General features: G+C 47.9%; 1 protein-coding gene across 1 annotated transcript in view; it reads right to left on the reverse strand.

Annotated features, from left to right (window-relative positions):
• Positions 1-5,902: 5,902 nt before the first annotated feature.
• ST14 (suppression of tumorigenicity 14) overlaps positions 5,903-27,717 on the reverse strand; it is a 37,512-nt gene continuing 15,697 nt past the window's right edge. The window contains exons 4-19 of the mRNA XM_033171813.1: positions 27,233-27,303; positions 25,698-25,858; positions 24,057-24,092; positions 22,825-23,062; positions 21,425-21,564; positions 20,251-20,348; positions 17,935-18,044; positions 16,338-16,468; positions 15,563-15,667; positions 14,226-14,333; positions 13,946-14,059; positions 12,326-12,448; positions 11,257-11,440; positions 9,457-9,731; positions 7,599-7,738; positions 5,903-6,187 (exon numbers count right to left, since the gene is read on the reverse strand). Of these exons, the coding sequence (XP_033027704.1) occupies positions 6,026-6,187; positions 7,599-7,738; positions 9,457-9,731; positions 11,257-11,440; positions 12,326-12,448; positions 13,946-14,059; positions 14,226-14,333; positions 15,563-15,667; positions 16,338-16,468; positions 17,935-18,044; positions 20,251-20,348; positions 21,425-21,564; positions 22,825-23,062; positions 24,057-24,092; positions 25,698-25,858; positions 27,233-27,303 (2,196 nt within the window). The 3' untranslated portion in view covers positions 5,903-6,025. The remainder of the gene's footprint in view (positions 6,188-7,598; positions 7,739-9,456; positions 9,732-11,256; positions 11,441-12,325; positions 12,449-13,945; positions 14,060-14,225; positions 14,334-15,562; positions 15,668-16,337; positions 16,469-17,934; positions 18,045-20,250; positions 20,349-21,424; positions 21,565-22,824; positions 23,063-24,056; positions 24,093-25,697; positions 25,859-27,232; positions 27,304-27,717) is intronic.

Genomic DNA, 27,717 nt, shown 5'->3' on the forward strand with positions numbered 1-27,717 from the left:
GATTGGAAGAAATTTAAAGACTATTTGAAACGACGTGAAAAGATAGACATTTGAAATTGAAATCAGTGGATATATAAGGCTACAGTAATGCCAGAAGTTAGATTAAGATAGGATATAAGTAGTAGTTAGAAACATGATATGTCTGTTTTTGTTAAGAGTAAGATTAAAGTTAAATGATTATTGTATTTAAAGATTGAGATTTGATGAGAAAGAAGATTTAAAATGTTATAAAGTTACTAAAGATTAGAAATGAACGCAGAAGAGAGGATGTGAGGAGGTCCCCAAACAATGTTAGGAATAAGATAAGGATAGTTAAATAAGTGTTTGTTAAGATTTTTTTATTTTTTTTTGTAGTGTTGTAGTTTTTTTGTTGTATTTTGTAATTTGTGTGTGTTTTATTGTAAAAATTTAATAAACTCCTTTAAAAAAATAAAAAAATAAAATTGGCATAAGAGAGAACCAGTATACAGTATTTTGCAAAGGTGGAATTTACATGTGTTACTCTGCATGCTTTCCCCCCTGCCCTCGCCCACCACTGGGCACATGGCCTCTGGAATGTTGCCCAGAAGGGAATTTGGCCCCCTAGGCTGCAAAAAAACCCCTTCCCCACACCTTCTTTATGGTCAGGACAGCTCCAGCTTTCACCCTGGGTACAAGGCACACCAGCACTTGGCTGTCTTAAGCAAAATTGCCTCCAAGGACTAAGCAGCTCCAATAATCCTTCCTAGCAGTGGCAGGACCTCCATTACTCCGAGCCAATTAAAGGGGGTGGATTGCATTTGGATTTGTCTACATTTAATTGCTGCTGCATCAGATTTGCGGGACCTTGGTGGGTGGATGTTGTTGTCGTTAAAACTTTACCTAAGATTAGCTGGATTCTCTTGTGCCAATCATAAGATCTGCTGCTTTCTGTTCGGTGAACGAGAGGATGGGGGAAAAGACCCGAGGAGGGGAAGCCTGCAAGTCACGGAGGGAGAGATTAAGGCAGCAGTTCTCGCGGCCTCGTTCCAAGCAGGTTAAGGAGGAAGAAATTAGGGAGAAATTCCACGGGGGGTAGGGTGGGGGGAACGATTGCTTCTTATAATTAGAGCAACATTGGTTACCAGCCATTCCATCAGACTGCCTCCGTAGGGCAAACAGGAAGCAGGGTGCAGTCCATCCGCTTTGCTGGAGTTCCAGTTCCATCAGGCACCGAACTGTGCCAGCTGGTCATTATAAAAAAAAAAATTGCTTAGAAATTGGTGCCTGAGTTTTGGTTTTTCCTCTTCCCTCCCTATCCTTTTCCCTTTGCGTGTCTTTTTAAAGATTGTAATCCAGTACACACAGGGGCTGTCTTGTTTTAAACTGATTATACATATGCCACTCCTGGAGCCTTGTTGCCTGGAGAGCAGGGTACAAAAAATGCTCTAAATGTTTTTGGTCATCCACCCCCATTAAATTCAGTCCGTTTTGTCCCCGGCTTGTCTCTTCGGGGTAATTTGAGGGGTGCCCTTTTTAAGAATACAAAGTAGCTTGGTGTTGTTTTCGAGCTTCCTGAGCCCGCCTCTGGTCCTCTTAAAATGTGTGCCTGCGTGCATGCATGGGGTGTGTGTGTTTGTCATGCATGCACACACAAGCATCTTTTGAGAGCATGGCTCTAAACTGATGCGCCTGAACCCTAAAGCACAACACAACCCACAGCCTTCCATTTCACCTGCTGCAGCAACCGTGGCTCGTTTTGTACTCTGCATAATCGGAACACAACACAACAACGATTTTCTAGCATTTTCCATTGTTCTCGTACACAGGACCCAGTTGTTAAACCACTGGGAACTGTAGCTCTGGGAGAGGAATAGGGGCCTCCTAATTACTCTCTGCACCTTTAACTGTACTAAAATTCCCAGGAGTCTATGGGGGGAGCCGCAGCTGTTTAAAGTGGCATGCTACTGCTTTAAATCTGCCTCTATTCCTCCCTCCCCACCTTTTAAACGTTTTTAACATCTAGCCAGCTAAAGAGCTTTGAGGATCTTAAAAAGCTCATTCATTTGCTTGTGACATTTTACTTGGGCCCTAATGCTGCTTTTAGCGCATTGCCCCTTTGGAGCATCGCTCTAGTTAAGACTGCACACAGGTACCTGCCATTCTTCTCCATCTGCAGCGGGGGTGGGGAACGCGTCACTTCCCAGGCGCTGCTGAACTACAACTCCCAACCTCCCTGGCGATTGGGCCATGCTGGCTGGGTCTGCTGGGACTACCACAGCAGCATCTGGAAAGTTGTAGGTTCTCCACCACCCCCTGATTTACAGGGCAGCTCAGCTAACTCCACGATGGGTCTCTCATGCAGAAATCCTTTGCTTGAATTACTATCCTTATCATAACAAGCCGTGGTGGGTTTTCTAGATTTGTGCAAGACCACAGCGCCATCTGCTGGAGGGGGAAGCACCAGCAGCATATATTATTGCTCGCCCCCCCCCCCCTTAACGTTTAATTCTTGAATGATCATAAAAATAGTCTGCTGGATCAGGCTAAATCCCCATCTGGTCCAGCACTCCGTCCTCACAGTGACAAACCAGCATGGTCAACAAATATAGGTCCCTACATTATACCAGGGGGTTGACCTAAATGACCTTTGAGGTTTCCCTCCCACCTCTTCGATTCCCATTCTCACACAAACCAAGTTCTGCTTTTTAAAAAAAGGAAAGGAAAGGGCAATTTTTGTTACAAACAATTCAACACCTTTCGGTGTTATCAAACAAGACTAACATTCTGTATTAAAAAAAATCGGGTTTTAATGCAGATTAAAAATCACCAGACATAAGAAACAATCTCAATTCAGACCTTCAACAGCAAAAATGGGTGTCACGGTTTCCATTTAGATGTATTTACAGTGTCATTTTCTCTTTAAAAGGTACAATATTTACATAAACAACAGAAAGTTGAAAGTCAACTCATTTAAAAATAATTTCACAACATCTTCTTTAAAAAATAAAAATAAAAAAGATAAATTATTGGCGGGGAGGGATCCCCTCATCTGTCCCTTCTTGTGGCTTCATTTTGCAAAAATGGAAATCACCGACGCATTTCCTAGATTATTAAATACCCTTTTGAAAATGCAAATAAGACACTTTTCCTGTTTTAGAAAACTACTTTTTTGTTCCCTGCTTATTTTCCCCCCACATCTATAAGCTAGACCAACAACGGGCGAAATACCAGAAATATGGAGCAAGTGTAGCAGAGGTTCATAGAGACAACATTTAATCGTTATAAAAACAAAACAAAAACACAATTAGGCACAAAAAAGGAGATCTGCCTAGGGAGTCTAGAGAAAGAGGGTGTCTCCCTATATTCCCCTCCCTGTATCCATCTCTACTTTGGTGTGCTTATTACCCTAGGCCCCACCTGCCCCATACATTCAAGGAACTATGTACCACTTTAAACAGTCATGGCTTCTTCCCCATAAAAAAACGGGAACTGCCATTTGTTCAGGGGGCAGAGCTGTTATCAGATCCCTATTCCCCTCACAGAGCTAGAATTCCCAGAGGGATGTAGCTCTGTGAGGGAGAAGAGGGGGTCTCCAAACAGCTCGCTGCCCCCTTAACAAACTACAGCTCCCAGGATACTTTGCGGGGAGCCATGAGTGTTCAAAGTGGAAAGACGCTGCTTTAAATGTGCAGGGCACAGGACCTGCCCCCCCCCAATAAGCTCACCAGCATCCTTTGCTCCGTACTGCCGCTACACAATCAGGGGTTCCACCATGTTAAAAGGACCCCCAGGCAGAAAAAAGGACCCCCTATAGTCACCCACCACTGACACCGAAAACAAACAAAACTTCAGCATCACATGCCGAGATCCGTACATTTAAAAAGGATATACATTTAAGGCACATATTGGCAATGCCAATCTGACCCGTAACGGGCCAGAAATATCTCATTCATGCAAACATACAAATGGGTTCTCTCTCTCTCTCACTTTCGCACACACTCTATGGGCTCTACCGACATCTACCCTATTTTAAATGGAAAACAGAGCGCGGGGGGGGGGGGGGTTGAACTGAAAAGTGAAGCCAGAATCTCTCTCTCCCCTAAGGCAGAGGTGGAGAAGGTATGGCTCCCTGGGGTGCTGGTGGACTCAACTCCCATCATCCCCGACCACTGGGCCCTGCTGGGGCTGAGTTGGAGTCCTTCAACAACATCTGGAAGGCCACAGCTTCCCCACAAAACTATAGTGTCTGAGTGTATCGCACCAGCTGGATCCTTGAGAATAACCCAGTGGAGGGAGACTACAAGTCCCAGGAGGCCATTCTTGGGATCCAGCAGTGCAGGATCAGGACACCTGGAACTTGCTGCATGTCGTTTTGCTCTTCTGAGCAGCCACCTAGTTCAGAATCCTCCTTGCTCAAGGGGAGATACGTGATTCTGAGACCCAGACTTAGCTACCAGCCCCTTGGTTCTTAAAAACACCAATAGCGGTAATATTGAGGTCTGAGACTCCTTCCTATTCACTCTCAACACCTGTACCCTCAGTTGGAACAGAGATGTTTTTAACCTTTGCAAAAGCAACTGCTTTGCAAGAGAGGATTCCCTATATGATATTTTTGGAGCTATTGCTGCCCACTTAGGTGTGCACAGGGACGCAGGTGCTCCAGCAGGTCTTCTGTAGGAGCCTGACAGCCTCATCTTCCGCTTTAGGCTTTCCGCGTCAAAGTCATCAGTGCAGGTTTAGACAAGGTAGAAGTCAAGGCGGGGTCAGTTACATAACCTTGCGAGGAGAGCAACAGTATTGCAGGATGCTGGGAAAAAATAGTACAGACCCAAAAATATACACCTTTTAAGTAGCCCATGGACAGAGACATCTGCAGCCAGAGCCATTGTCCCAGGGAGTCAGGTGAAGAAATAGACACAATGAGCTCAAGGAAGGGAGAGGGGAATGAAGTCTAAGGTGTGCCCCAGGTAGGCAAAGTTTAATGGGGCAGATGCTGGATACCCGAACCCTAATCCTAACCCCCTAAACACATTTTATGGGACGTGTGATGGAGCTTCAGGTGCTGAAGGCAGCCTGCCTGGATAGACAACCTGCTGCAACAAGGAAATTAAAACCTGGCAGGTGGGAAAAGGCTGGATGGAGGTAAGAGCAACCGTTTATAACTTGGTTACCTTTATAACCGCAGAACTTTGCAGTTAACTCTGCACTTAATATCGTAATATCAAGCACATCTTTTCGGGGGAGGCGACACAATACCAAGATGAAATAGCAGATTTGATCCTATTAGCCAAGGCATTTTCCCATCAAACCATCCACCTTCTGCGGGGGGGGGGGGGTGTTAGCAAATGTCTTATCTGGCAGGGGATGGTGGATAAAGACACCTGCCTTCAATATTAAAATCTCTGGGTGTTTGCAGTCTGGGAAAAAGAGCACAGAAGGCAGGCAACCTCTCTGATCTATGAGCTGCTTTGAAAAACAAACAACGTTTCTGGGAACTATCCTATTCACAGGGGGAATCCGGGGGGGGGGTTGGAAGGGGGAAAAGAGGAGAAAACAGAAGACGTCACACATGCTACAGCAGACCAGATGAGTCCTAAAAACACAGTACGACGCGTCATTTCATCCTCTCTCTCACACACACACACAAAAGTGGCCACTTGGTGTTCACTTAAGGCTACTTGGCCCTCATGCTGCCAACTAGTGGTCATTTAGGGGTACCGCACCTACCGGGCCCCTGCCTCAGGCGGCCTGCACTGGAGGTACCAGCTCCCTTGCAGATTTGAATCAGGTTCACATTAAACTTATTTCAGAAAGTCTCTGGAGACGGAGAGCACGAGCAGCAGAGGGGAGCTCTCAAAGGGGCAACTGCCCATCCAATCGGCCGCATACAATGAATCCAGGAGTGTGGCTGGTTTCATTTTGGGGGGGGGGAACGAGGAATTAGAGGAGCGAACAAGATTTGCAGAACCCCCTTCATATCACAGGGGAGTGTCTTCAGCTGCAAGCTTGACAGACCCAGAGAAAAAGGGAGAGTCGTATGAACCGTCCCAGTCGCCGCAGCCACCTACACGCCGGTTTGCTCTTTGATCCAGGCCCGCAGCGCCGAAACACGAGTGTACATTCCCGGCTTGTTCCTCTGGGCACAGCCTTCCCCCCAGCTGACCACGCCAGCCAGGAACAATGTGTTGTTGGCCTCCAAGCTGACCAGTGGCCCACCGGAGTCTCCCTGCAAAGAGAGACAAGAGCACACGTGCTCAGAAAGGGGACCTGTTTTCGTGACCCTTTGTCCAAGGAGCCGTTTCATTCCCAGGAGAGACCAGCATCGGCACCAAATGGCCTCTCTGGTGCACTGTGGTTCTGGTGGGGTTCCCGTGCCCCTCGGCTGGGTTCGGGCATCTCCAAGAGGGAAGAAGCTGGGATTGCAAGGCGAGGTGACGATGCAAGAGCGTCACCGCGAACAGCAGAGCCTGTGGGCTGTAGCCAACCAAGTTCTACTCAAGAATATACACACTGAAATTACCATATTTTTCTATGTATAAGACGAAATTTTTTGCTTTAAAAAATTAGTAAAAAATTGGGGGTCATCTTGTACACGGAACATGGGCACCTGGGGGAATTTTTAAAATAGTTGAGCATACGTCCGGGATTTTGGCCTGGGCGGGCTGAGTCCTGCTGCCGTCCCCCTTTCTCTCCCCCACTCTGGGATGCATGCTGGCGACTGGCTCACCTCCTGAAGCCCCCGCTGGCTCAACCACCGGATTGAGAGCAGCCGCCGCCACTGAGAGCTGCCTCAGCTACCTCTCCTTGCCGTTCTTTCCCCTTTCAAACTCCCACCCTGCCCCCTGCCCGCTCACCACCTTCCTTGGCTCAGTATGCTCGACGGCATGGCCTGATGCAGAGCAGCCGCTGTCACCCCCCCCCCAGCTCTTCCTTGGCATCCTGCTTGGGACCCTGTGGTGCCCCAGTTGCTGCCTTTGCTTCTGGTCCATGGTGCGCTGCATCCAGCTCATGCTGGAGACTTTGAGGGCGATCGCCACCCCCCCAAAGATCAACAACTTGCAGCTGCCAATCACCCAGATTTTCACTTCTATGTTAGGGTTTCGTTTTCTTAATTTTGGGTTCAAAAAAATAGGGGTCGTCTTATACACTGAAAAATTACGGTATGCATGGTATGGAAACATCGGGGTTGAATGCCGTGTGAATGCAGCAAAAATAATGTAATAAAATAAATCTCAATTTCACATATGTGCTCACAGGGTCTGAACTGGCAGCAATTGACCAGCAACGAGACCCTGAGGTCGTAGTATGGGGCGTAGTATTCAGTGTGGGGGCGGCTAGGAAAAAGGTAAATTCTGTTGTTGGGGAATTGAAAATAAAACTACTGATATCACAGTGCAGTTATTCTTATTAAGTATGTTGCTAGTGCAGCACACTGCGTGTTTTGTGTTGCTCCTGGTTTTAAGCTTTTCTGGTTTTAAACGGCCTTCCTGTGCTGCATTTTGTTTCGTCAAGTCGCCTTGAGACTTTTCACTGCAACTCCCCTTGATTAGTTAATGAAGTAAGTAAGAAGTCGGCAGGGCTGTATTCTGAGCTCCCCACAGCCATGGCCCCCCTCTCTCCCTGCGGACAATTCCTACCTGACAGGCATCTTTCCCGCCTGTGAGGACCCCGACACACATCATGCGCTCTGTCACATCATTGGGCACCATCAGGGACTTGCACACGGTCTGGTTGATCACACGGATTTCGAGCTTCTGCAAGATGCTGGCACCGTTTCCTGCAGAGGACCACAGAGGAGTAGCATGGGAGCAGGTCTATAGTTTATTCAGGATGCTCTTTTAAGCATTAAAAAAATAAAATAAAATAAAACCAGCCCTGCTAAGTGTGCAACGGATTCTCCGATTACAAGTCACCCAGATGCACAACCCCCGCAAAAACTCTTAAACGCCTTAAGAGATGCCACTGGTTCCTGCCCTCTAGTTGCATCAGGGTAGAAGAACTCAGAAGCTGCTGCTCCCTTTAATGCAAAATGTTGCCTCCGATAACTTGTACGTCGTCTGGAGCAACTTTATAAGATGATACAAACAACGAGGCATACAGCAGAATGGTGCCTATGGCCTCCAGCAGGGTCTCCCAAACGTCGGTCTCCAGCTGTTTTTGGACTACAACTCCCATCATCCCTAGCTAGCAAAGACCAGTGGTCAGGGATGTTGGGAACTGTAGTCCGAAAACAGCTGCAGACCCAAGTTTGGGGGAACTCTGGTCCACAGCGTAGTTTGGTGTGCACAAAGCACATATTTTAATTAGCATTTGGTTCTTCTTTCCTCCTGTCTTCACATAAACCCTGCAAGACCAGTACTGCTGCTGACACAATACATACAGGTGAAACTCGAAAAATTAGAATAGTATGGAAAAGTCCATTTATGTAAGCGATTGTTTTCATTAGCTATTGGAGTTTAATATATGAGATAGACTCATGACATGTGAAGCGAGATATGTCAAGCCTTTGCTTGTTATAATTGTGATGATTATGGCGTGCTGGAGGAGACTCTTGAAGAGTCCCATGGACTGCAAGAAGATCAAAGCTATCCATTCTCAAGGAAATCGGCCCTGAGTGCTCACTAGAAGGACAGATTCTGAAGTTGAGGCTACAGTACTTTGGCCACCTCATGAGAAGAGAAGACTCCCTGGAAAAGACTCTGATGTTGGGAAAGATGGAGGGCACAAGGAGAAGGGGACGACAAAGGATGAGATGGTTGGACAGTGTTCTCGAAGCTACTAACATGAGTCTGGCCAAACTGCGGGAGGCAGTGAAGGATAGGGGTGGCTGGCGTGCTCTGGTCCATGGGGTCACGAAGAGTCAGACATGACTGAACAACAACATGGTGTGCAGCTGATGAAAACCCCAAAGTTGAAATTGTTAATTTGGGGTTCTCATCAGCTGTACGCCATAATCATCACAATTATAACAAATGAAGGTTTGAAATATATTGCTTTGCATGTCATGAGTCTATCTCATATATCAGTTTCACCTTTTAAGTTGAATTACTGAAAGAAATTAACCTTTCCACGATGTTCTAATTTTTCGAGTTTCACCTGTATTTATTTGTGGACAACAACGGCAACGGAGGTTATCATTTTGTGCTTGTTAAGATTGTCCTTTTTTATATGAAAAACTTTTTATTGCAAGACAACTTACATAAGAAATGAAAAAGAAAAAAACACACAATTAGGACAGACAGACAACAGATTGTCATAATTTTAGCATATACACTCTTGATAAAGTCCTGTGGTGGATTCAGAGACGACTCTCTCGTTTTATCTTTGCGATATATTATTTTTAATGTTGCCTCCTTCCACCAAACTGCAGATCTGCCCTTGTTTTGCTCCCCTCGCCACCACCTCCGAGTTGGAATCATAGAACTGTAGGGCACCAAGAGTCGTCTAGACCAAAGACCTACAATGCCCCCCCCTTCACATCCCCACCCAACTCACCTGACTCTTGAGTGGCTCCCCATCCCGTCACCCAGAGGGATTTGCCAACGGGGAAGTCATGGGTGACATCAGGCAAGCAGATGGGCTGGATGTATTTGTTGAACTCGACTGGGCTGGACAGCTCTGCCACGGCAATGTCGTTGTCGTAGCTGGCGTCATTGAAGTACGGGTGGCGGATGACCCTCTTCAGGCCCCGCTGCTGAACGTTGCTGTTGCTCCTGTCCCCCTGGTCAAGAAGCCCCATGTAGGCTGTTATCGTCCTGGGGTCCAAATGCCTGCAGAGGAATTGGCAGGTAAGAAGGTCAGAGGGTGCTCTGTTCTTTTAGAGGGGGTAACCATCGCGCCATGCAACCTGCGGCACTCAAGTTTGTGTTACACCCCCGGCTCCCAAGGAAAGTCGTTTTGGGACTGCTGCCCGTGGCTCCCCTACCCCCAAATGTGCCCACCGGCCCAAAAAGGTTGGCAAGCAGTGCTAAAAGAAAGAATCCCTAGCACAGGGGTCAGCAAACTTTTTCAGCAGGGGGGCGGTCCACCATCCCTCAGACCTTGTGGGGGGGGGTGGACTATATTTTAAAGGGGGGGAAATGAACGAATTCCTATGCCCCACAAATAACCCAGAGATGCATTTTAAATAAATGCACACATTCTACTCATGTAAAAACACGCTGATTCCTGGACTGTCCGTGGGCCTTAGATTGAGAAGGTGATTGGGTCGGATCTGGCCCCCGGGCCTTAGTTTGCCTACCCATGCCCTAGCACCTCACCTATGGCCTTTTGGTAATTCCTACAATGCCAATCGTAAAATGTATAGTCAGTCTGCTAAAGCACGATCTCATCTTGCACACCATTAACTTGTGCGACTTCAACTATACACGGCTGGTTGAAGTTGCAGACGTTAGACCCAAGGAAGGCGGAGAGCTTAGAAGCTCTATCCATGCTGGGTCTGCTTGGGTTGCCAAGCATGAAAAGAGCTTAGAAGCTCTTTGCCTCGCTTGCTGGATGAGGTCCCCTCAGCACAGAGACTCTTGGTGTGCTGAGAATTCTCCCCTCTATCCTTTGGGGGGGGGTTGGCTCCAATTATTTGCGTATACATGATTTCCGTGTCTACGCTAAACCCTTCGAACTGAACCCCTGCATAAGATGCACCTGTGGTGCATTGCAGAAGAAGCTATGTCTTTAGAGAATGGTAGCTTTCCAAAATTATTTGCAAAGCCCACAATGGAGGGGAAACTGGAACCTGACAATCTCCTGGGTCACAGTTTGTTCTGGTTCAGGCGCGCCAGCTCCTAGGGTGCAGGTGTCTTCAGCCCCCTCAGTATGTGCTAGCAGGAGGCTGGGCCCCCTTGATGTTGAAGGGGCAGAGGATGTGGGGTGGAGGATGTGGGGCAGTGTGCTTCAGTGGCTGGCTCCTCCTGAGCGCGAGAGAGGAAGATGCGCCGAGCTCCGTGCTTCCGCCTCCTCCCGGCGTCAGGAGAGCAACATGTGCATGGCATCACACATGCGCAACATGCACCAGGCGCATGACGTCGTGTGCGTGCAAAACGTGTCACACTCATAACGGCACATGTGCCTCAATGGGCCCCCCTCGATCTTGGGTGCAAGACAGCTCCTGTTCTGGTTTATGTGAAATCAGGTCTGAACAGAGACGAAACCTTACAACAACACCATCCCATGCTCCACTGGACTCAACGTACTCCCAGCACACTGCACAAAGGACCCGGAAGCCTCACCCTGAGGTTCAAGCGTATATGCAGAACATAAGCGAGTCCATTCCTGGAGAAATCCTAGATCTCTACCCACCTCCTCCAGTCATCCTGGAAGCAATGCGCTGCAGACACCACCCAATTCTGAGATATCAAGGAGGCCCCGCAGAAGTGACCGGTGTCCTTGGTGTGGAAGCTGACCTGCCACGGCCACTCGCCTTCGTCGGAGTCCTCCCCACCGACAATCCGGGACTGCTTGCTGTAGAAGCGCTTGCCACAGTCTGGAAGGAGCAAGAGTCAGAACACCAACGCATGAGTAAATTTGTCCCCCTGCGATCCCCAAGCAACATCACACCTGACTCCTGCTTCTTATAGAAGGGGCAGGGAGTCTTTGGCCCCTTCCAGGTGCTGCTGAACTCAAACTCCCAGCATCCTTGCTCATCGGCCACACTGGTTGGGAGTTGTAACCCAGCAATATCCAGAAAGCCACAGGTTTCCCAGCCCTGCCTCCAAATGCTTCTGCAAAATCAACTGGCAGCTAGAGATGGGCGTCACTGCATGCATTTGCAAAACAGGCGAGAGAGGCTTGCAGTAGGAACGCTTAGCATTTATATACTGCTTGAACCCTTGAAAGGGTTTCACATGCATTATCATACTGCTACAACAACCCTAGAAGGCAGCCTATTGTTGCTCTTGAAGGAGCTTCTCCACCCCCATCATTCAGCCCAGACACTCAGGTCCAGCTCCGAGGGCCTTTTGGCGCTTCCCTCCCTGCGAGAAGTGAGGTTACAAGGAACCAGGGAGAGGGCCTTCTCAGTGGTGGCACCCGCCCTGTGGAACACCATCTCATCAGATGTCAAGGAAATAAACAACTATCTGACTTTTAGAAGACATCTGAAGGCAACCCTGTATCAGGAAGTTTTTAACATCCAATGTTTTACAATTTTTTTATGTGCTGTAAGCTGCCCTGAGTGGCTGGGGAAACCCAGCCAGATGGGCGGGGTATAAATATTAAAGATTTTCTTGTTGCTGTTCTATTTTACATTTGTGACGTGAGTGAGATTTCGGTCAAGTGCTCTTGGGCTGCTGACCCTCTAGTAGACGTGCAAGAGTGCGTCTCAGGTCACCGGCTTCCCAAAAGGTGATAGCTTAGAACCGTAACTCACTGCAACTGTCCTCGTCCGAGTTATCACTGCAGTCCTTAGTCCCATCACATTCCGGGTTCTTCTTGCTCAAGCACTGGTTGTTGCGGCACTTGTAGGTGTACGTTTTGCAGGAGACGGTGTCCGCTGCAAGCAAACCACAGGCAAGGAGGCTCAGCGCCAGAAAACGTTTAGCACAGCAGCATTCCCTAAGCTAAGCACAGAGAAATCCCCATCCAAGGAGGATCTTGGTTGCTTCCAATAAGAACCTCCCTGCTGGGAAAATTCAGAGCAGAGCAGAGGGACTCCAGGACCTCTGCGGATCCTGTCCCTGGAAACCACCACCCTCGTGGGGAAAGGCTGTTTGCTGCCATGCATGTCTCTATTGTTATTCAAAATAGAAAATTCTTTCCAGTAGCACCTTATAGACCAACTGAGTTTGTTCTTGGTATGAGCTTTCGTGTGCATGCACACGAAAGCTCATACCAAGAACAAACTCAGTTGGTCTATAAGGTGCTACTGGAAAGAATTTTCTATTTTGTTTCGACTATGGCAGACCAACACGGCTACCCACCTGTAACTGGATCTATTGTTATTCGTTTCACAAAATTTATGCAATGCTCGACTGTTTTGTTTTTGTTTTTAAACACGCTCAAAGCCATTTACTAGAAAAATTTACAGCCCTAGTTTGAAACATACAAACACGGAAATGCTAAAACAGATTAAAACTATGTCAACATTATAAGTTTATCCGGGTAGGCTTGTTTAAACAAGAATGTTTTTTTAGCAAGCACCGGAAAGAGCACAGTGAAGGCACCTGATTGATATCAATAGGCAGGGAGTTCCAAGGGTAAGTGCTGCCCCCTACACAGCCAAGGCACTGAGATTTCAGAAAACCAGAACAAATACTGGGACACTGGTGTGTGTGTGGGGGGGAGCGAGTGTCTATCTGTCTCCCCTGCTGCCAATGAAACCCCCTCCTCAAATAGCAGGAAGGACAGGAAGGCTGCACTCTGCCTCTAGATTCTAAAACCAGACCTGAACTATGCAAGTGCATAAAGGGAGTCCCCCCCTGTTTTCTGGTTATTTCCTTTCATTTATTTATTAGCTTTTCCTCTGAGGGACTCAAGGTGGAATACAGTTCTCTCCCCCCCCCCCCGTTGTACCCCCAACAAGAACCCTGGGAGGTAGGTTAGGCTGAGAGATGCTGAATGGCCCAAGGTCACACCCAGGGAGCTTCATGGCCAAGTGGGGGAGATTTGAACCCTGCTCCCTCCCAGGCCGTAGCCTGACACTCTAACCATTACCCCCACGGCAGTGCCGTCCCTAGCAACTGACTGCAAGTCCCATTCTGAGGGCCTTGGCGTAGCGGGGGTTGCTGGTGCCCTCCTGAGACTGGCAGGGTGGAAGGCAAAGAAGCCAACAGTAGGGGGGCACCAGAGCTGATGATGGGAGAGCCAACTAATTTGAGTTTTCTCTCTCTCCTTCTCCTCCCTGCTGAGTTCTACAACTCACACCCTGTACTGGCTGGAAGGGAGAAGGCAGGCATCTGGAGGCTGGCAGAGGGCAGAAAGAGACAGCTAGGGCAACAGACCCTCCCAACCCAAAGATTTCCTAGGGCTCCCTTAGTGCCAAGATTCGTACCACGGCCACAGCTCCCCTCGTCGCTGCCGTCGCCGCAGTCATCCTTGCCGTCGCATTTCTTGCTCTCCGGGATGCAGTTGCCGTTGCTGCACCGCATGTTATTTGCCGGACATTCTGTCCAATGGAAGGAGAAGCCACACGTCAAAATTGCAAAAAAAAAAAAGACACAACAAGGCACCCGCACAGATCCCTGGCACAGCAGAGGCAGCGGGAGGGGACAGCCCCCCCCCCCAGCCTCACATCGCTTTGACCAAGACCCCCTTTCCCAGTCCACACTCACTGCACTCTGCCTCATCGCTGCCGTCCCCGCAGTCGTCCATGCCGTCGCAGAACCATAGTTTCGGCTTGCAATATCCGTTCCGGCATCTGAACTGCTTCTCGGTGCAAGCTGGGAGGAAGGAGGCAGAGAAGCAGTTAAGAGACACAGCGCAGCCTGGTGATTTACAGAGCAACTGGGCCCCACAGAGCGTCAGATATGGGATGGCTGAAGCAGAGTTTGGGAGAACCCAACACTTCCACAAAGAGGCACCGATCCTGACCTGGAATCTGCGAGTCATGAAGGGAAGCATGCAAAAAGCAGGAAAAATACACTGGTGCAGGCCGAGTGCTTGTGCTACTCAGAGTAGTCCCATTGAAATCTATAAGCATGAGTAGTTACTTTATGTCTGGTTTTTTGTTTTGTTTTTACAATAATCTATAATTGGATATGGACTGTGTAGATTGTCCTCCGATCCTGTTTTGCAGAATTTTTTATAGCTTGGTTTTAAAAAGAAAATGTTTTTGGGTTTTTTAAAAGTCCATTGACTTCAGTGGGTCTACTCTGAGCAGGACCAGCATTGGAGACAATCCTCTTGGGTTTTTTCCTCAAGAGGCACAGGTTTCTGGAGCCTTTTAATTTATTTGTCACATATTTATCCCACCTTTTCCTCTAAGGAGCTCAAGGTGGCATGCATGGTTCCTCCCCACATTTAATTCCCCACAACGAACTTGTGAGGTAGGTTAGGCTGAGAGGCAGTGACAGGCACAAGATCACACTCAGTGAGGTTCATGGCAGAGTGGAGATTCAAACCCTGGTCTCCCAGGTCCTAGATAAAATGAAGGCCTTCTCTATGCTCTTTCTATGGCAGATCAGGACTTGCCCTTCAGTGGAGCTATACCATTCATCTTTTGTGCCAAAAACTCTGGAAACTACCCTTCGCCACAGCAATTGAGTTTGGTGCTGGCCACAGAATCCACCACCCAGAGAATCATGGCTTTAATTTGTTTTTGTTTTTAAAGCAAGTTTCTAGACCATATGATGGCAAACATACGCGTCAATGGCGTACAAGACATTTCCATTTCCTACCAAAACCTCCTAGGTCGGAGGGTGGGTAGGGGTGTGGAAATTGAGATTTCCAGGAGTTTTATACAGAAACAATTTTTTGGCACCCCAAACAGCTCATCTTTGGAACTGTTTTGCAAACCGTATGAGGCATAGTCAAATTTGCACACTTTTACTTGGTGGCAGAAACCAGATCCACAATAATGCAAGATCAAGGCACAAAACAAACGTAGCCCCGTTCCATATCCACATTTCCAAATTCTCTAAAGGGAGCTGAGCAGAGAAGGAGGACTCACTGCAGTTTTTCTCGTCGCTGGCATCCGTGCAATCATTGTAGCCATCGCAGCGCAGGGTCTTGGCGATACAGCGGCCGGTGTTGCAGGCGAATTTGCCTGGACAGGCTACAAGTCAGAAATTGGGGTGAGGGGAAAGAGGAGAGGTACGTTAAGTCTTGCGAACAGTAAAGAGTACTAATTCCCTGCCTCCTTTTTCAACGGGATGTTTTCGGTCTGCCCCAGTGGAAGTCTCTTTCCTCTGGGAAAAGTCTCTTCCCCTTGCAACTGCTAAGGCCGCCCTTGGATGCAAGAGACTGGGAAGAAGAAGAAGAAGAAGAAGAAGAAGAAGAAGTTTCGATTTGATATCCCGCTTTTCACTACCCGAAGGAGTCTCAAAGCGGCTAACATTCTCCTTTCCCTTCCTCCCCCACAACAAACACTCTGTGAAGTGAGTGGGGCTGAGAGACTTCAGAGAAGTGTGACCCAGCAGCTGCATGTGGAGGAGCGGAGACGCGAACCCGGTTCACCAGATTACGAGTCTACTGCTCTTAACCACTACACCACACTGGCTCTCAGGAATCTCAGAAGTTACTTCTGAACATGCAAAGGGAATGCGGTCAAGACCACTTCTTTTCTCCTTCCTCCAAGCAGTGCTCCATGTGATGAACCTCTTCCATGCCCTCCTTTGTCATTTAAAAGGTCCAAATGATTTAAGTCTCTCCCCCCCACACACACATCCGACCCACCCACCCCACTCCCAGCACCTCACCCCCATCCTCACAGCATTCCCACTTACGGTCGTTGGTTTGGTAGGACATGAACTCTGCCGAAAAGCCGCTGTCTACCAACGAAACATCCGAATGGAAACGGACGGAAATCTTGTTGGTTTTGCTCAGTATCACAAATTGCTTCTTCTCGCCGCAGTACCTGAAGGGATCACACGGAGGCAGGGAGCCAATGAGAGGAGAGATGGTCCTCTTTTTAAGACAACATCATTCCAAACACAGACACTGAGGTGGGCGGAGGTCTCCCCATTCCTCCCCACCGTAAGAGAGCAAGCGCATTGTGCAATATATACAAGACTAGTCTTGCCCAGTGACCAAATTGCTGCACTAAGGAGCTGGTTTCCCTGAACAGTGTGGGAACCTAAGGCTCTCGCAAGAAGCTCCTTCTCCCACCTGAGCCTGCCTGTGCATTGAGCTCAGCCTCAGATGCTCTGCTCTCCACCCTGTCGCCATTAGAGGTTCAATGGAGAGCATAGCAGACGGGAGCTTTTTAGTGGTAGCACCACAGTCAGGTTTTCTGAAAACCTATTTGTATATATGCCTTTGTCCACTCACACTATGACTCCCATCATCCCTGATCATTGGCCATGCCGTCTGGGGCTTTTCAGATGAAAGCAGTGCTCTTTATGCTAAACGATTTGCCGTTTTAAGCTGTTTTAATACAGTGTTTGCCATTCCTCTTTAAAACTGTCCTTTTTAAAAAAATTGCTTTTATTAAACACTTTCTTGGGTTACAAAAGCACACACAGCGTCTCTGCTTTCAGTTCATTAAGAGTCCTTTTTGGAACTGGTGTCTTTAATGCCCATTTATTTCAGAGATGCAGTACTCTGCAGATATTTTCCAATTCAGGGCTGCAAACCCGGTCCAGCCCCACTGCCAGCAGCAGCAACAGCTGGCGACAGAGGTGCCACTACAGCATCCCGGGGGATGCCGAGGCCATGTGGAGGAGCGGTGCTCCTGAGCCACAATGACCTTGACCCTGCCCTGCCAGGATGGGACCCTGATGCCTTTGGGCAGAAAGCCAGGTCTCTTTCCTGCCAACATTCACATTCTAAGAAATCACAGCCTCACTGCAGGCTTCCTCAAACTCGGCACTCCAGATGATTTTGGCCTACAACTCCCATGATCCCTAGCTAGCAGGACCTCTGTTCAGGGATGGTGGGAATTGTAGTCTCAAAACAGCTGGAGGGCTGAGTTTGAGGACACCTGCCTCAGTGGGTCGGGGGTCCCCAGATCCAATAGTTAGCTCTAACTTTTTTTAAAAAATCAAAAACACTTGTGCTTATTTATAGCATAACCAAGTATAACAACAGTTGCCAAATAAAACAAAAGCAGAAACTAGACCTAAGCACATTGGATCAAATTTCCATACCAAAACCCAATGTGATAAATTAATACCACCAGGTTCCAAATGGGTTTACATCATCCTGAACTTTTTCCCCACCCCAAAACATTATATAAAGTCTCTGTTTCCCCATAAAGGCATCGCCTTGTTGTCTGCCCTCTCTATTTCTCACCATCTGTGTAAACCTAGCCATGCAGACCTCGTCCCAGATTTTAATTTCACCCCTTCTCTCACACCCAGTTTTGGCACTTAGCTCTCTTACTTGATGTTGTTGACTTCCACATAGTCTTTGGGGCAGGAATTGAGTGGGGTCCCAGGCTCGGCAAGGAAGAAGTTGTTGAAGCGCACCTTCGCTTTCTTCTCCGGCGGGACCTGAGGACAAGATGTGGGTGGTGGGAAGAGAGATGAGAGACTCATCTACCCCCAGTCAATTATGTCATTGCAACTGCATTACAAACATGCGACACCAGAGGGCGCTGTAAAAGGTAAAGGGACCCCTGACCATTAGGTCCAGTCGCAGACGACTCTGGGGTTGCGGTGCTCATCTCACATTACTGGCCGAGGGAGCCGGCCTACAGCTTCCAGGTCATGTGGCCAGCATGACTAAGCCACTTCTGGCGAACCAGAGCAGCGCATGGAAATGCCGTTTACCTTCCCGCCGGAGCAGTACCTATTTATCTACTTGCACTTTGATGTGCTTTCGAACTGCAAGGTTGGCAGGAGCAGGGATCGAGCAACGGGAGCTCACCCCGTCGCGGGGATTTGAACCGCCGACCTTCTGACTGGCAAGCCCTAGACTCAGTGGTTTTCATTATGAGCTTTAGAACACATTTTTTCTTTCTATTTTAGCTTTACAAAGTTGTTATTGTACTTCACCAGATCTTAACCTATTACTGTATTTTTAAGAACCGATTCCAAATATTGTTGAATTTGTCCATGGCAAGTCCGTGTTATTATGCAAGTTGTTCACATGTTGTGAGTTTGTATAAGTCTTCCACCCAATCGTAGATGACAGCCGCACTTTTATTTTTCTGATTCATCAGTCTCTTTGCCGTGGTAAGGGCACGGAGAGTCCACTCATATTGTCCTTTTGTAAGGTTCCTTGCGGGGAGGGGGCATATGATTCAAAAGGATATTTTGCTCTGTAAAAGTTAAGGTTGTTCTGTACAGTTCTGTTGATAGTTTCAGTTACCTTCTGCCAAAAATCTTTCAATATAGGACAATGAAAAAACATATGTTTTAGAGAGGCATTATCTCTATTGCATCTCCAACAGTTGGATACCTTAGATAGCCCTTGTTTAAAGAAATGTAATGGGGTCCAGTATATTCTACAATATTATTTTTTGTTGCATGAGCCTCAGTTTAATATAACACATTTTCCTTTAACTTTTAAAAAAATGTGTCTAGATCTGGCATCATGACTATATGACCCTTTGGGTCCCTTCCGACTCTGCACCTCTGTGATCACTTACAAAGCTAGTTTTTCGTTTCCTTCATAATAGTAGTAGCAATAATAATTTATTTATGCCCCACCCATCTGGCTGGGTTTCCCCAGCCGCTCTGGGCAGTTCCAACAAAATATTTAAAATACAATAAACCATCAAACATTAAAAACTTCCCTAAACAGGGCTGCCTTCAGATGTCTTCTAAAAGTCAGGTAGTTGTTTATTTCCTTGACATCTGACGGGAGGGCGTTCCACAGGGCAGGGGCCACCACCAAGAAGGCCCTTTATCTGGTTCCCTGTAACCTCAATTCTCGCAATGAGGAAACCACCAGAAGGCCCTCAGTGCTGGACTTCAGTGTCCGGGCAGAACGATGGGGGTGGAGATGCTCCTTCGGGTATACTGGGCCAAGGCCGTTTAGGGCAGGCTTCCTCAACCTCAGCCTTCCAGATGTTTTGGGACTACAACTCCCATGATCCCTAGCTAGCAGGACCAGTGGTCAGGGTTGATGGGAACTGTAGTCTCAAAGCATCTGGAGCGCCGAGGTTGAGGAAGCCTGGTTGAGGGCTTTAAAGGTCAGCACCAACACTTTGAATTGTGCTCGGAAACATACTCCCAAGCTACTTTGGTAACAGAGCATCAGATTAAAAAGAACAACCACAACCATGTATCTTTCTTGGGAGCAACCAGAGCCTAAGAGCAGCCTGACAGACCAGGACAATGGTGCACAGACTTCTGCATCCTTGTTTCCCCACAGCAGCCAACCTGAGCACATGCTTTGCAAACTGGAAGCCAGTAATATGGGAACAAGTGCTAACACAGCATTGAATTCCACTGTATTTCCAGAAGTGGCTTTTACGTCGTATGGGAGCTCAAATACAACATGGAAATCAACAGTAAGCGAAACGTTGGGGGGAAACAGAATGGCAATGCAGCTTTATTCTGTTTGCTAAATTGTTTTGGGTGGTTTTCAAAATTTATTGATACGGCGTGCAAACTGCTTTCTTCCCCCAACACACACACACACACAAACACACACAGCACTGCGTGCTGCAAGATGCTTTGGGCCCAGCTCACTGTGGAAAGGCAGCAAATAAACCAAGTCAGGTCCAAGTAAGAAAGAAGGAGCTCTTACCACTATATTCCAGACACAATCTGTACTAGGAGGATAGTGGGCTGGGTAATAAGGGGAGGAGAAGGTTCCGGATATTGCCGTCAAATCTGCGCCACAATCTAGAATGAACGGGGTGGAAGCAAACAAAGGAAGTGAGCCCTACTTCTGAGGCTGCAAGGAGAAGCCAACAGGAAGAGAGACGTGGGCAGAACATCCTTAATGAGGGTAAGCCGGTCTCCGGAGGTACCAGGCAGACTCTGAGGCCTGGATTGGACTCGGGAGACCAATTACGCCTCACCTGTTCACATCTGTCCTCTGACTCAGCCCCACGCGCATCTCTTGTTAGGAGGCATAGTTAGAGCAGCAGCGAGAGGGATGCTATTTATTGCCCAGTTGTTCCAAGACAAAAAAAGGGAAAATTATGCCCCGGCTTCCTTCTTACGAAAGGATGGATTACCCACAAGGTTTTTAACCCAGCTTCCTTCTTACGAAAGGCTGGATTACCCACAAGGTTTTTAACCCAACCTTCTCCTCTTCTGCTATAACTCAATCGTTCATAATCAGGGATGGGGAGCCTCAGGCCCAGGGGGCAGAATGTGGCCCCTCCAGGCTTCTGCATCCAGCCCCCAGAAGTTTCTCCAGGTCAAACCCCTCACTGCCCCTGCACACACCAGGGGCTTTCACCTGGCAGGACTGTGCCCTCGGAGCGTGACTCTTGCTCAAGGACAGAGAGGAGTGGGAGCACAGAAACTAGCCCACAGCACAAAGGTAAAATTCGCATTCATTGCTCTGCCTGCTTTTGCCCTCTAGACCCTCCCACCAACAGCATGTGGCCCTTGGTAAGTTTCCCAGAAGGGAATGTGGCCCTTGGGTTAGAAAAAGACTATATATGTTCATGCACGTAAGTGGCCTTTGCTTTTTAGCAGGGATTCCTGCATTGCTGGGGGTTGGACTAGTTCAGTGTTTCCCAAACTTGGGTCTCTGCCTATTTTTGGACTACAGTTCCCATCATCCCTGACCACTGGTCTTGCCAGCTAGGGATGATGGGAGTTGTAGTCCAAAAACAGGCAGAGACCCAAGTTTGGGAAACACTGAACCAGAGGATCCTTAGGGTTCCTTCCAACTCTACAATGTTATGAATGAAGGGGAGGCAGGCAGACAGACAGACAGGCAAGTGGCTGCCAAGGGCTCTTACTTTTCTCCTTTGGCATCTGGAAGAACTCTGCCTTGAACCCGGGATACCGCACCGTGGCATCTGTGATCAGCATGACCAGGAGAACATTTGTAGAGGAGACAAAGGTCAGGTTGTAGGATGGTCCATAGCTGCCACACAGCCTGGGAGGGAGGAAAATGCCAAGTGGTGGGTGAGGGGAAGAGAAAAGAGAGTCAACCACCCAACAGCCACTCTTTGCAGCCACTCCTCTTCCGCCATATTGGAAGTGGGCTTAAGAACCACAAAGTTCATTCCGGAGACGAGCAACGATTGCTCCCAATTAATCCAAAGCCCACCACAGTACCATATCCTTGCAATTGGCCCCTCCACCTCTTGACACTGGATCGGCTCTTCAGCAATGCAACCATTTGCATTTTAAATATTAGAAGGATGCCACATAAAAAACCCAAAACTCCACTGTTTTAATGTTACAGGTGAAGGTAAAGGTACCCCTGACCGTTAGTTTCAGTTGCGGACGACTCTGGGGTTGTGCGCTCATCTCGCTCTATAGGCTGAGGGAGCTGGCGTTTGTCTGCAGACAGCTTCCGGGTCATGCAGCCAGCGTAACTAAGCAGATTCTGGTGAACCAGAGCAGCGCACGGAAACGCCATTTACCTTCCCACCGGAGCGGTACCTATTTATCTACTTGCACTTTGATGTGCTTTCAAACTGCTAGGTGGGCAGGAGCTGGGACTGAGCAATGGGACCTTACCCCATCACAGGGATTCAAACCGCCAACCTCCTGATTGGCAAGCCCTAGGCTCTGTGGTTTAGACCAAAGCACCACCTGCAACCCAGTTTTAATGTTAGCTGATTTTAATCGAGACATTGGCACATTGCATTGTAATTTGTTAGCTAGGAGAAAGGAAAACTCTGATTCTAAACCTCTGCTGCCTTGCGGGACATCTTAATAATAATAATAATAATAATAATAATAATAATAATAATTTATTACTTATACCCTGCCCATCTGGCTGGGCCTCCCTAGCCACTCTGGGCAGCTTCCAACAGGATATTAAAAACACAATAAAAGATCAAACATTAAAACTTCCCTAAATGGGGTTGCCTTGAGAAGATAAGGTCAAGGAATGAACCCTATACAAATTGAGAGTGGAGTCCCTAAGATGGTTGAATGGCGTCTTGTACACCTCCTTTGGGCATTTCCTGCAGCCAAGCTGGTGCCAGGCTGGCCCTGCTCTGCTTTTGAACCTTGTACCTTCTCTGCTCCTGAGCTACAGCCCTTCTCTCTGTACCGTGAAGAGCGGTTGAAACTTAAAAGAGGCAAGCAAGATCAGAGCCCAAGCCCAGCATCTCCTTCCGCAAATGCTTGCTGCCCCTGCACTTTGAAGGATTCATTCAACAGGGAAGGGCAGCCGACTTACTTCACCAGCATGCGGGGTTCGGAGGCGGTCAGCGTGTCATACACCTTGACGAAGTCGTTCCCCGAGCTGCAGGGCTCGAAGTCGAACGTCGTGAAGGTCAGGCTGATTACGGAACCCGCATCGGCTCTCAGGACCCAGAGGCATCGGGTGTTGGACGGGTAGGCGCTGTTTGGGAAGCCGGGCGTGGTGAAGCTGGTGACCACTCCCTCTTTCGCATGCAAGGCATAGCTGCAGCTGTCTGAGTAGGTGGGGAGAGAGGGAGAAGAAGAAGACAACGAAGAGTTTGGATTTGATATCCCGCTTTATCCCTACCCGAAGGAGTCTCAAAGCGGCTAACATTCTCCTTTCCCTTCCTCCCCCACAACAAACACTCTGTGAGGTGAGTGGGGCTGAGAGACTTCAGAGAAGTGTGACTAGCCCAAGGTCACCCAGCAGCTGCATGTGGAGGAGCGGAGACGCGAACCCAGTTCCCCAGATTACGAGTCTACCGCTCTTAACCACTACACCACTGCTGGCTCTCGCCAGTGAGGGAGGAGGGGGTCTCAATAGGGAGAATGCAAAAGCAATGAAGGACCAGGCGGTCCATTTCAAACAAAGCCCCAAGAAAGAATCCAACAGGGGCAGGATACTAAGTTGGGGCCAAATGGTTAAAAAAAACCCCACCATGTTCACCAATATCCTTGGCTATTATAGGGGGAAATAAACGCTCCTAAAACCTGCGTAATTTTTATTTTATTTTATTTTTTGGCATGCAATTTAAACTCTATCCCCTCATGTTAAGAAGAGGAAATTTTCACAATGCTCAGGGCATGCTTTTGGTCCTCCCCCCCCCCTGTTCCCCAGTTTTTGCTTGCTAAATAAACCAGGTTGGGTGGGCAAGGAAAAATACGTTAAGAGTCGGTCGTGCAAGGCTGAAGTCTGTCCAGCTCTGTTGCACCTCTAAAACCCCCCAGATGTCAAAACCAAGGCATTAAGAAGCGGCTTCTATGTCTCCAAAGCAAATTCATCTTAGGAAGCTTCGCTTGAGAAACCCAACCCAGCCACGAAAATGATTTGGACTCCGCAGGGGCTGTTCTGGGTGGGTTGCCCTTCACAACTTTAGCAGAGTCTTGTTCCCCAGACTTGGGCGCTCCTCTCTCTCCCAAACGGAGAGGAAGAACAGGCCCCCTTGTACAGACGACCCAATGAATCTTGTATGGCTACCGGCCTACAAAACCAAACAGAGTACTTACTGTCCCGTTTTGCCTTAATGATATCTGGATCAGAAGCTAGGAGTTAGAGAGAGAGAGAGAGAGAAAAAAATACATTAATTGTGCAGGCCCCGTTGTAGGGGAAACCCAGCCAGTCTCCATTCCCTGGAGACACAAAGGCTGGCTCATCCCTCCCCCTACTTTGATGGACTCCAATGGCAAGAGTCCTTCGTGAGAATGCTGACTGAAGTCCTCAGCAGAAGTAGATGAGTCACCATGACTCAGCCGAAAGGCAGTATTTCATTTCATTGTCGGGGATTTACCTCCCCAAAAATCCACCCGACGCCGCAATCCCATAAATAAACTTCCGAAGTACGAATTAAGAAACATTCTTATAGTTCCTCGGTTAACAAGTTTCCCCGCAGGGACATTTTTAGTTAGGATGGTTTTGGCGGGGAGATGTTATCATCAGAATCGGAGCAGAGGGTGGGGGGGCAGTGGGGGTAGGGGAGGCAGTCTATACACCCCTTATTCGGAAGTGAAAATTTGAATGTCTTCTGGTCCTTTTATATGCCAACTCCAGGCCTCTCTCCCCTACTGGAACCCCTCATTATAAGGGTACAATATTTAAATTTACTCATTTCATGAAATGTAAATAGCAAGAACTCCTCAAAGGGGTTTACAGAAGAAGATAAAAGAATAATATTATCAATAAGAAAAGTGAGCAATAATTTAAAGACTTTCAGAGAGTTAAAATAAAAATAAGACTAAAAACTGATTAAAACTCGCATCAACTTTCTTAACCCGTGGGTAGGCTTGTCTAAAGAAGAATGCTTTTAGCAGACGCCAGAAAGAGGACTGCAAATGGCACCTGCCCAATATCAATAGGCAGGGAGTTCCAAAGTGCGGGTACCGCAACACAGAAAGAATGAGTTCTTACAAACATGGAGCAGGTATTATGTGGCACCTATAGTAGTGCAGCCTTTAAACAAAACAACATTTTTGTAACATTTAAACAAAAGAAAAGCCTTTGTGTCTTACTCTAAATAAAAGAAACCACTTAAAGTTCCCCGACAAAGCTCTGAAATGCACAAGCGCCTCGGGCGTTTTGCACCTGGCTATTGACCAAATCAGTCAGAAGGCCCAATAACCCCTTGCCCGGAGTCCTAGCTTTTTGCAGATGCAAAAAGTTAGGACAAGTTTGGATAACCGATAATTCGAAAGGGAAAGTTCTCCAAACTGTTCCTAACCACTCAGCAGCTGCAAAAAGTTAGGACTCCAGGGCATGGGTGAATTGGGCCTTCCGAATGGCTGAGTCCCCAACCCAGCTGCCCATAACAGCCCAAGGACTCAGCTACATTAGTCAAAATACAGTGTTATAAATGTGTTATAACACTGTGACACCAGATGGCGCTGTAGAGCCTGAAATGATCTTTTCAATTGTGAGCTTTACAGTGGTTTTTTTGTTTTTTGTTTTTTGCAGGCGTTTGTTTTATAGCTGTGCAGATCCAGCCCTAGTCAGCCACTTCTAGCCATGTCTTCCCCACACACGTTTGGCTCTCATTTTCCGAAGCCAAACAGGCAGCTGAAATTTCCAATGGGATGAAACACTCAGGTTCTCACGATCAAGGCCGAGGTGACTGAACAGGAGGGGGGGGGGGCAGAAGAGGAAAAGAGACTTACGGAAAGCGACGACCGTCTCAACTCGCATTTCATACATCCCCCTCTGTTTCATCCCCGCTTGATTTGAAGCTTGGATGTTGGCCATGGCCTTGTCAAGAGCTTCCACATTGTGTTTAGGGACACTGAACTCGGACCAGTAGTAGGCAATAATGCTGCCCTCGCTGGTCGGAGAGGAGGGAAAAAGAGGCAGGTTAGGAATCTGGACCAAACCATCAGGGTTGCAAAGAGAATCACAGAATTGTAGAGTCAAATGGGCATCTAGTCTAGGGTTACCAGATGCCCCCGTTTCCCAGGGACAGTCTCCGGATTTGCAAATAAATCCCCGGACAAATTCCATCCCCGGAATGTCCCCAGATTTCATCTAATGTCCCCGGGAAATGCAGCAGTCTCAGCAGCCCGGAGCAGTTGGCTCTGGCTGGCTTCAGGAGCTGTTCAGAAGTCTCCATGTGGTGGTGGTGCAGGGGCTCTAAGATGCAGCTTCCAGGCTGCCTCCACCTTCCCTGACCCCAGCAACTAAGCTGTGATGGGAGGCTTCATGTTGCCTATTGGAGCAGCCTCCCAACTCCTACTTGTGTGCAAGCGGGAGGGGGCAGGGATCTCTCAGTTAGGCAACGGGAAGCCTCCCTTCCCAGCCGAGGGATCCCTGCCCCCTCCTGCTTGCATGCAAGTAGGAATGGGATTGGGGCTGCTCCGATGGGAGGGGAGGTATCGCGTTGCCTGAGCCTTGCCGCTGCCGCCCTCGGCCCTTCTTCTCCGCCTTCCACGGCTGACCCTCCGCACACCGCCTTCCCCACCACCACCACCGAAGAACCAACAACTCAGGGGCTGCCCAGGCTCATGGAGAAAGGAGATGGAAGCCTCGGAGGAAGGGGAAATGTGGCAGTTGAGGTCAAGGTGGCCACCCCCTGCCATCACTGCAGCATCAATGTCCCGAACATTCGAACATTCATTCATTCATTCATTCATTCAAAGTGTCCCCAGATTCATTGAAAAAAAATCTGGTAACCTTAGTCTAGTCCAACTGCCTGCAGTGCAGGAAGCCTTGGCCAACCCTGACTGCCCCAATCACTATAATCCAGAGCTTTCCAAACAGTGTGTCGGCTGCAGTATGTAGGTGTGTTGCGCAAATGCTCCCCATGCTCCTCCCAGAGCTGGAAAGGGGTTAGTTTAACCTCCGGTTTGCTAGGAAAACTGAATCACTATGTCAAGGAATCATGCACGTCCAAAAGGTTTGGAAAGCTCTGCTATAATCTATTGTGAATATTGGTTTCCTTAAGGCCTGACTCTCTCAAACATACTAGCAGGACAAACAGAGGCCATGTTGCAAAGGAGTATCGTTTAAGGGATTTTTGCCCCATTACTGTAGCAAACCCATGTTCGTAAGCGCAAATATGAGTTTGCACATCTCGTCGTTTGCAGACACAGTTTATTCCACACAACTGGGTTCCCCCCTCCCCGCCTTACTAGGAATCATTTTAAATGACATTTTAAACAATAATTCTGAGCGATTTTTCTTAAACTTGGCCGTTACCCACCTGAACGCGACGATTTGAGTTTCCTTGTGGAAAGGACTGACATCCCGATTATTTTTATAGATGTTTATAAGCTAAAGGTGAGAAAAGAGGTTACAATTTAGTGTAAATAAAGGAACAGGTAGATGACTACCAAATTCAGAGGTCAGAAGGCAACTACAATTTCTGGCTATAACCATTTTGTCATCGTCATCAGATTCTATAGGTCAACCAAATACAAGTTATAGCCCAAAACAAGACAGGTCTCAAAAACGTATCACAGCACATATGATTAAAACATTATAAAACACTTCACAGATATACACAAATGGAGGAAAACATCAGGAAACTCCGGATGCAAGACTCCAGGGTTTTCTTGAGTTGAGAGGCTTTTAGCGCAAAATGCACTGTGTTAAACATAACCGGTCTGTTTGAGCTACACAGCAATTAATTGATTTTATTGATGTCACTAAAGCTGGCAATCAACTCGAGGGGTTTCTTTAAGTATT

This window comes from Lacerta agilis, chromosome 15, assembly GCF_009819535.1.
Source record: "Lacerta agilis isolate rLacAgi1 chromosome 15, rLacAgi1.pri, whole genome shotgun sequence".
Lineage (NCBI taxonomy): Eukaryota > Metazoa > Chordata > Lepidosauria > Squamata > Lacertidae > Lacerta > Lacerta agilis.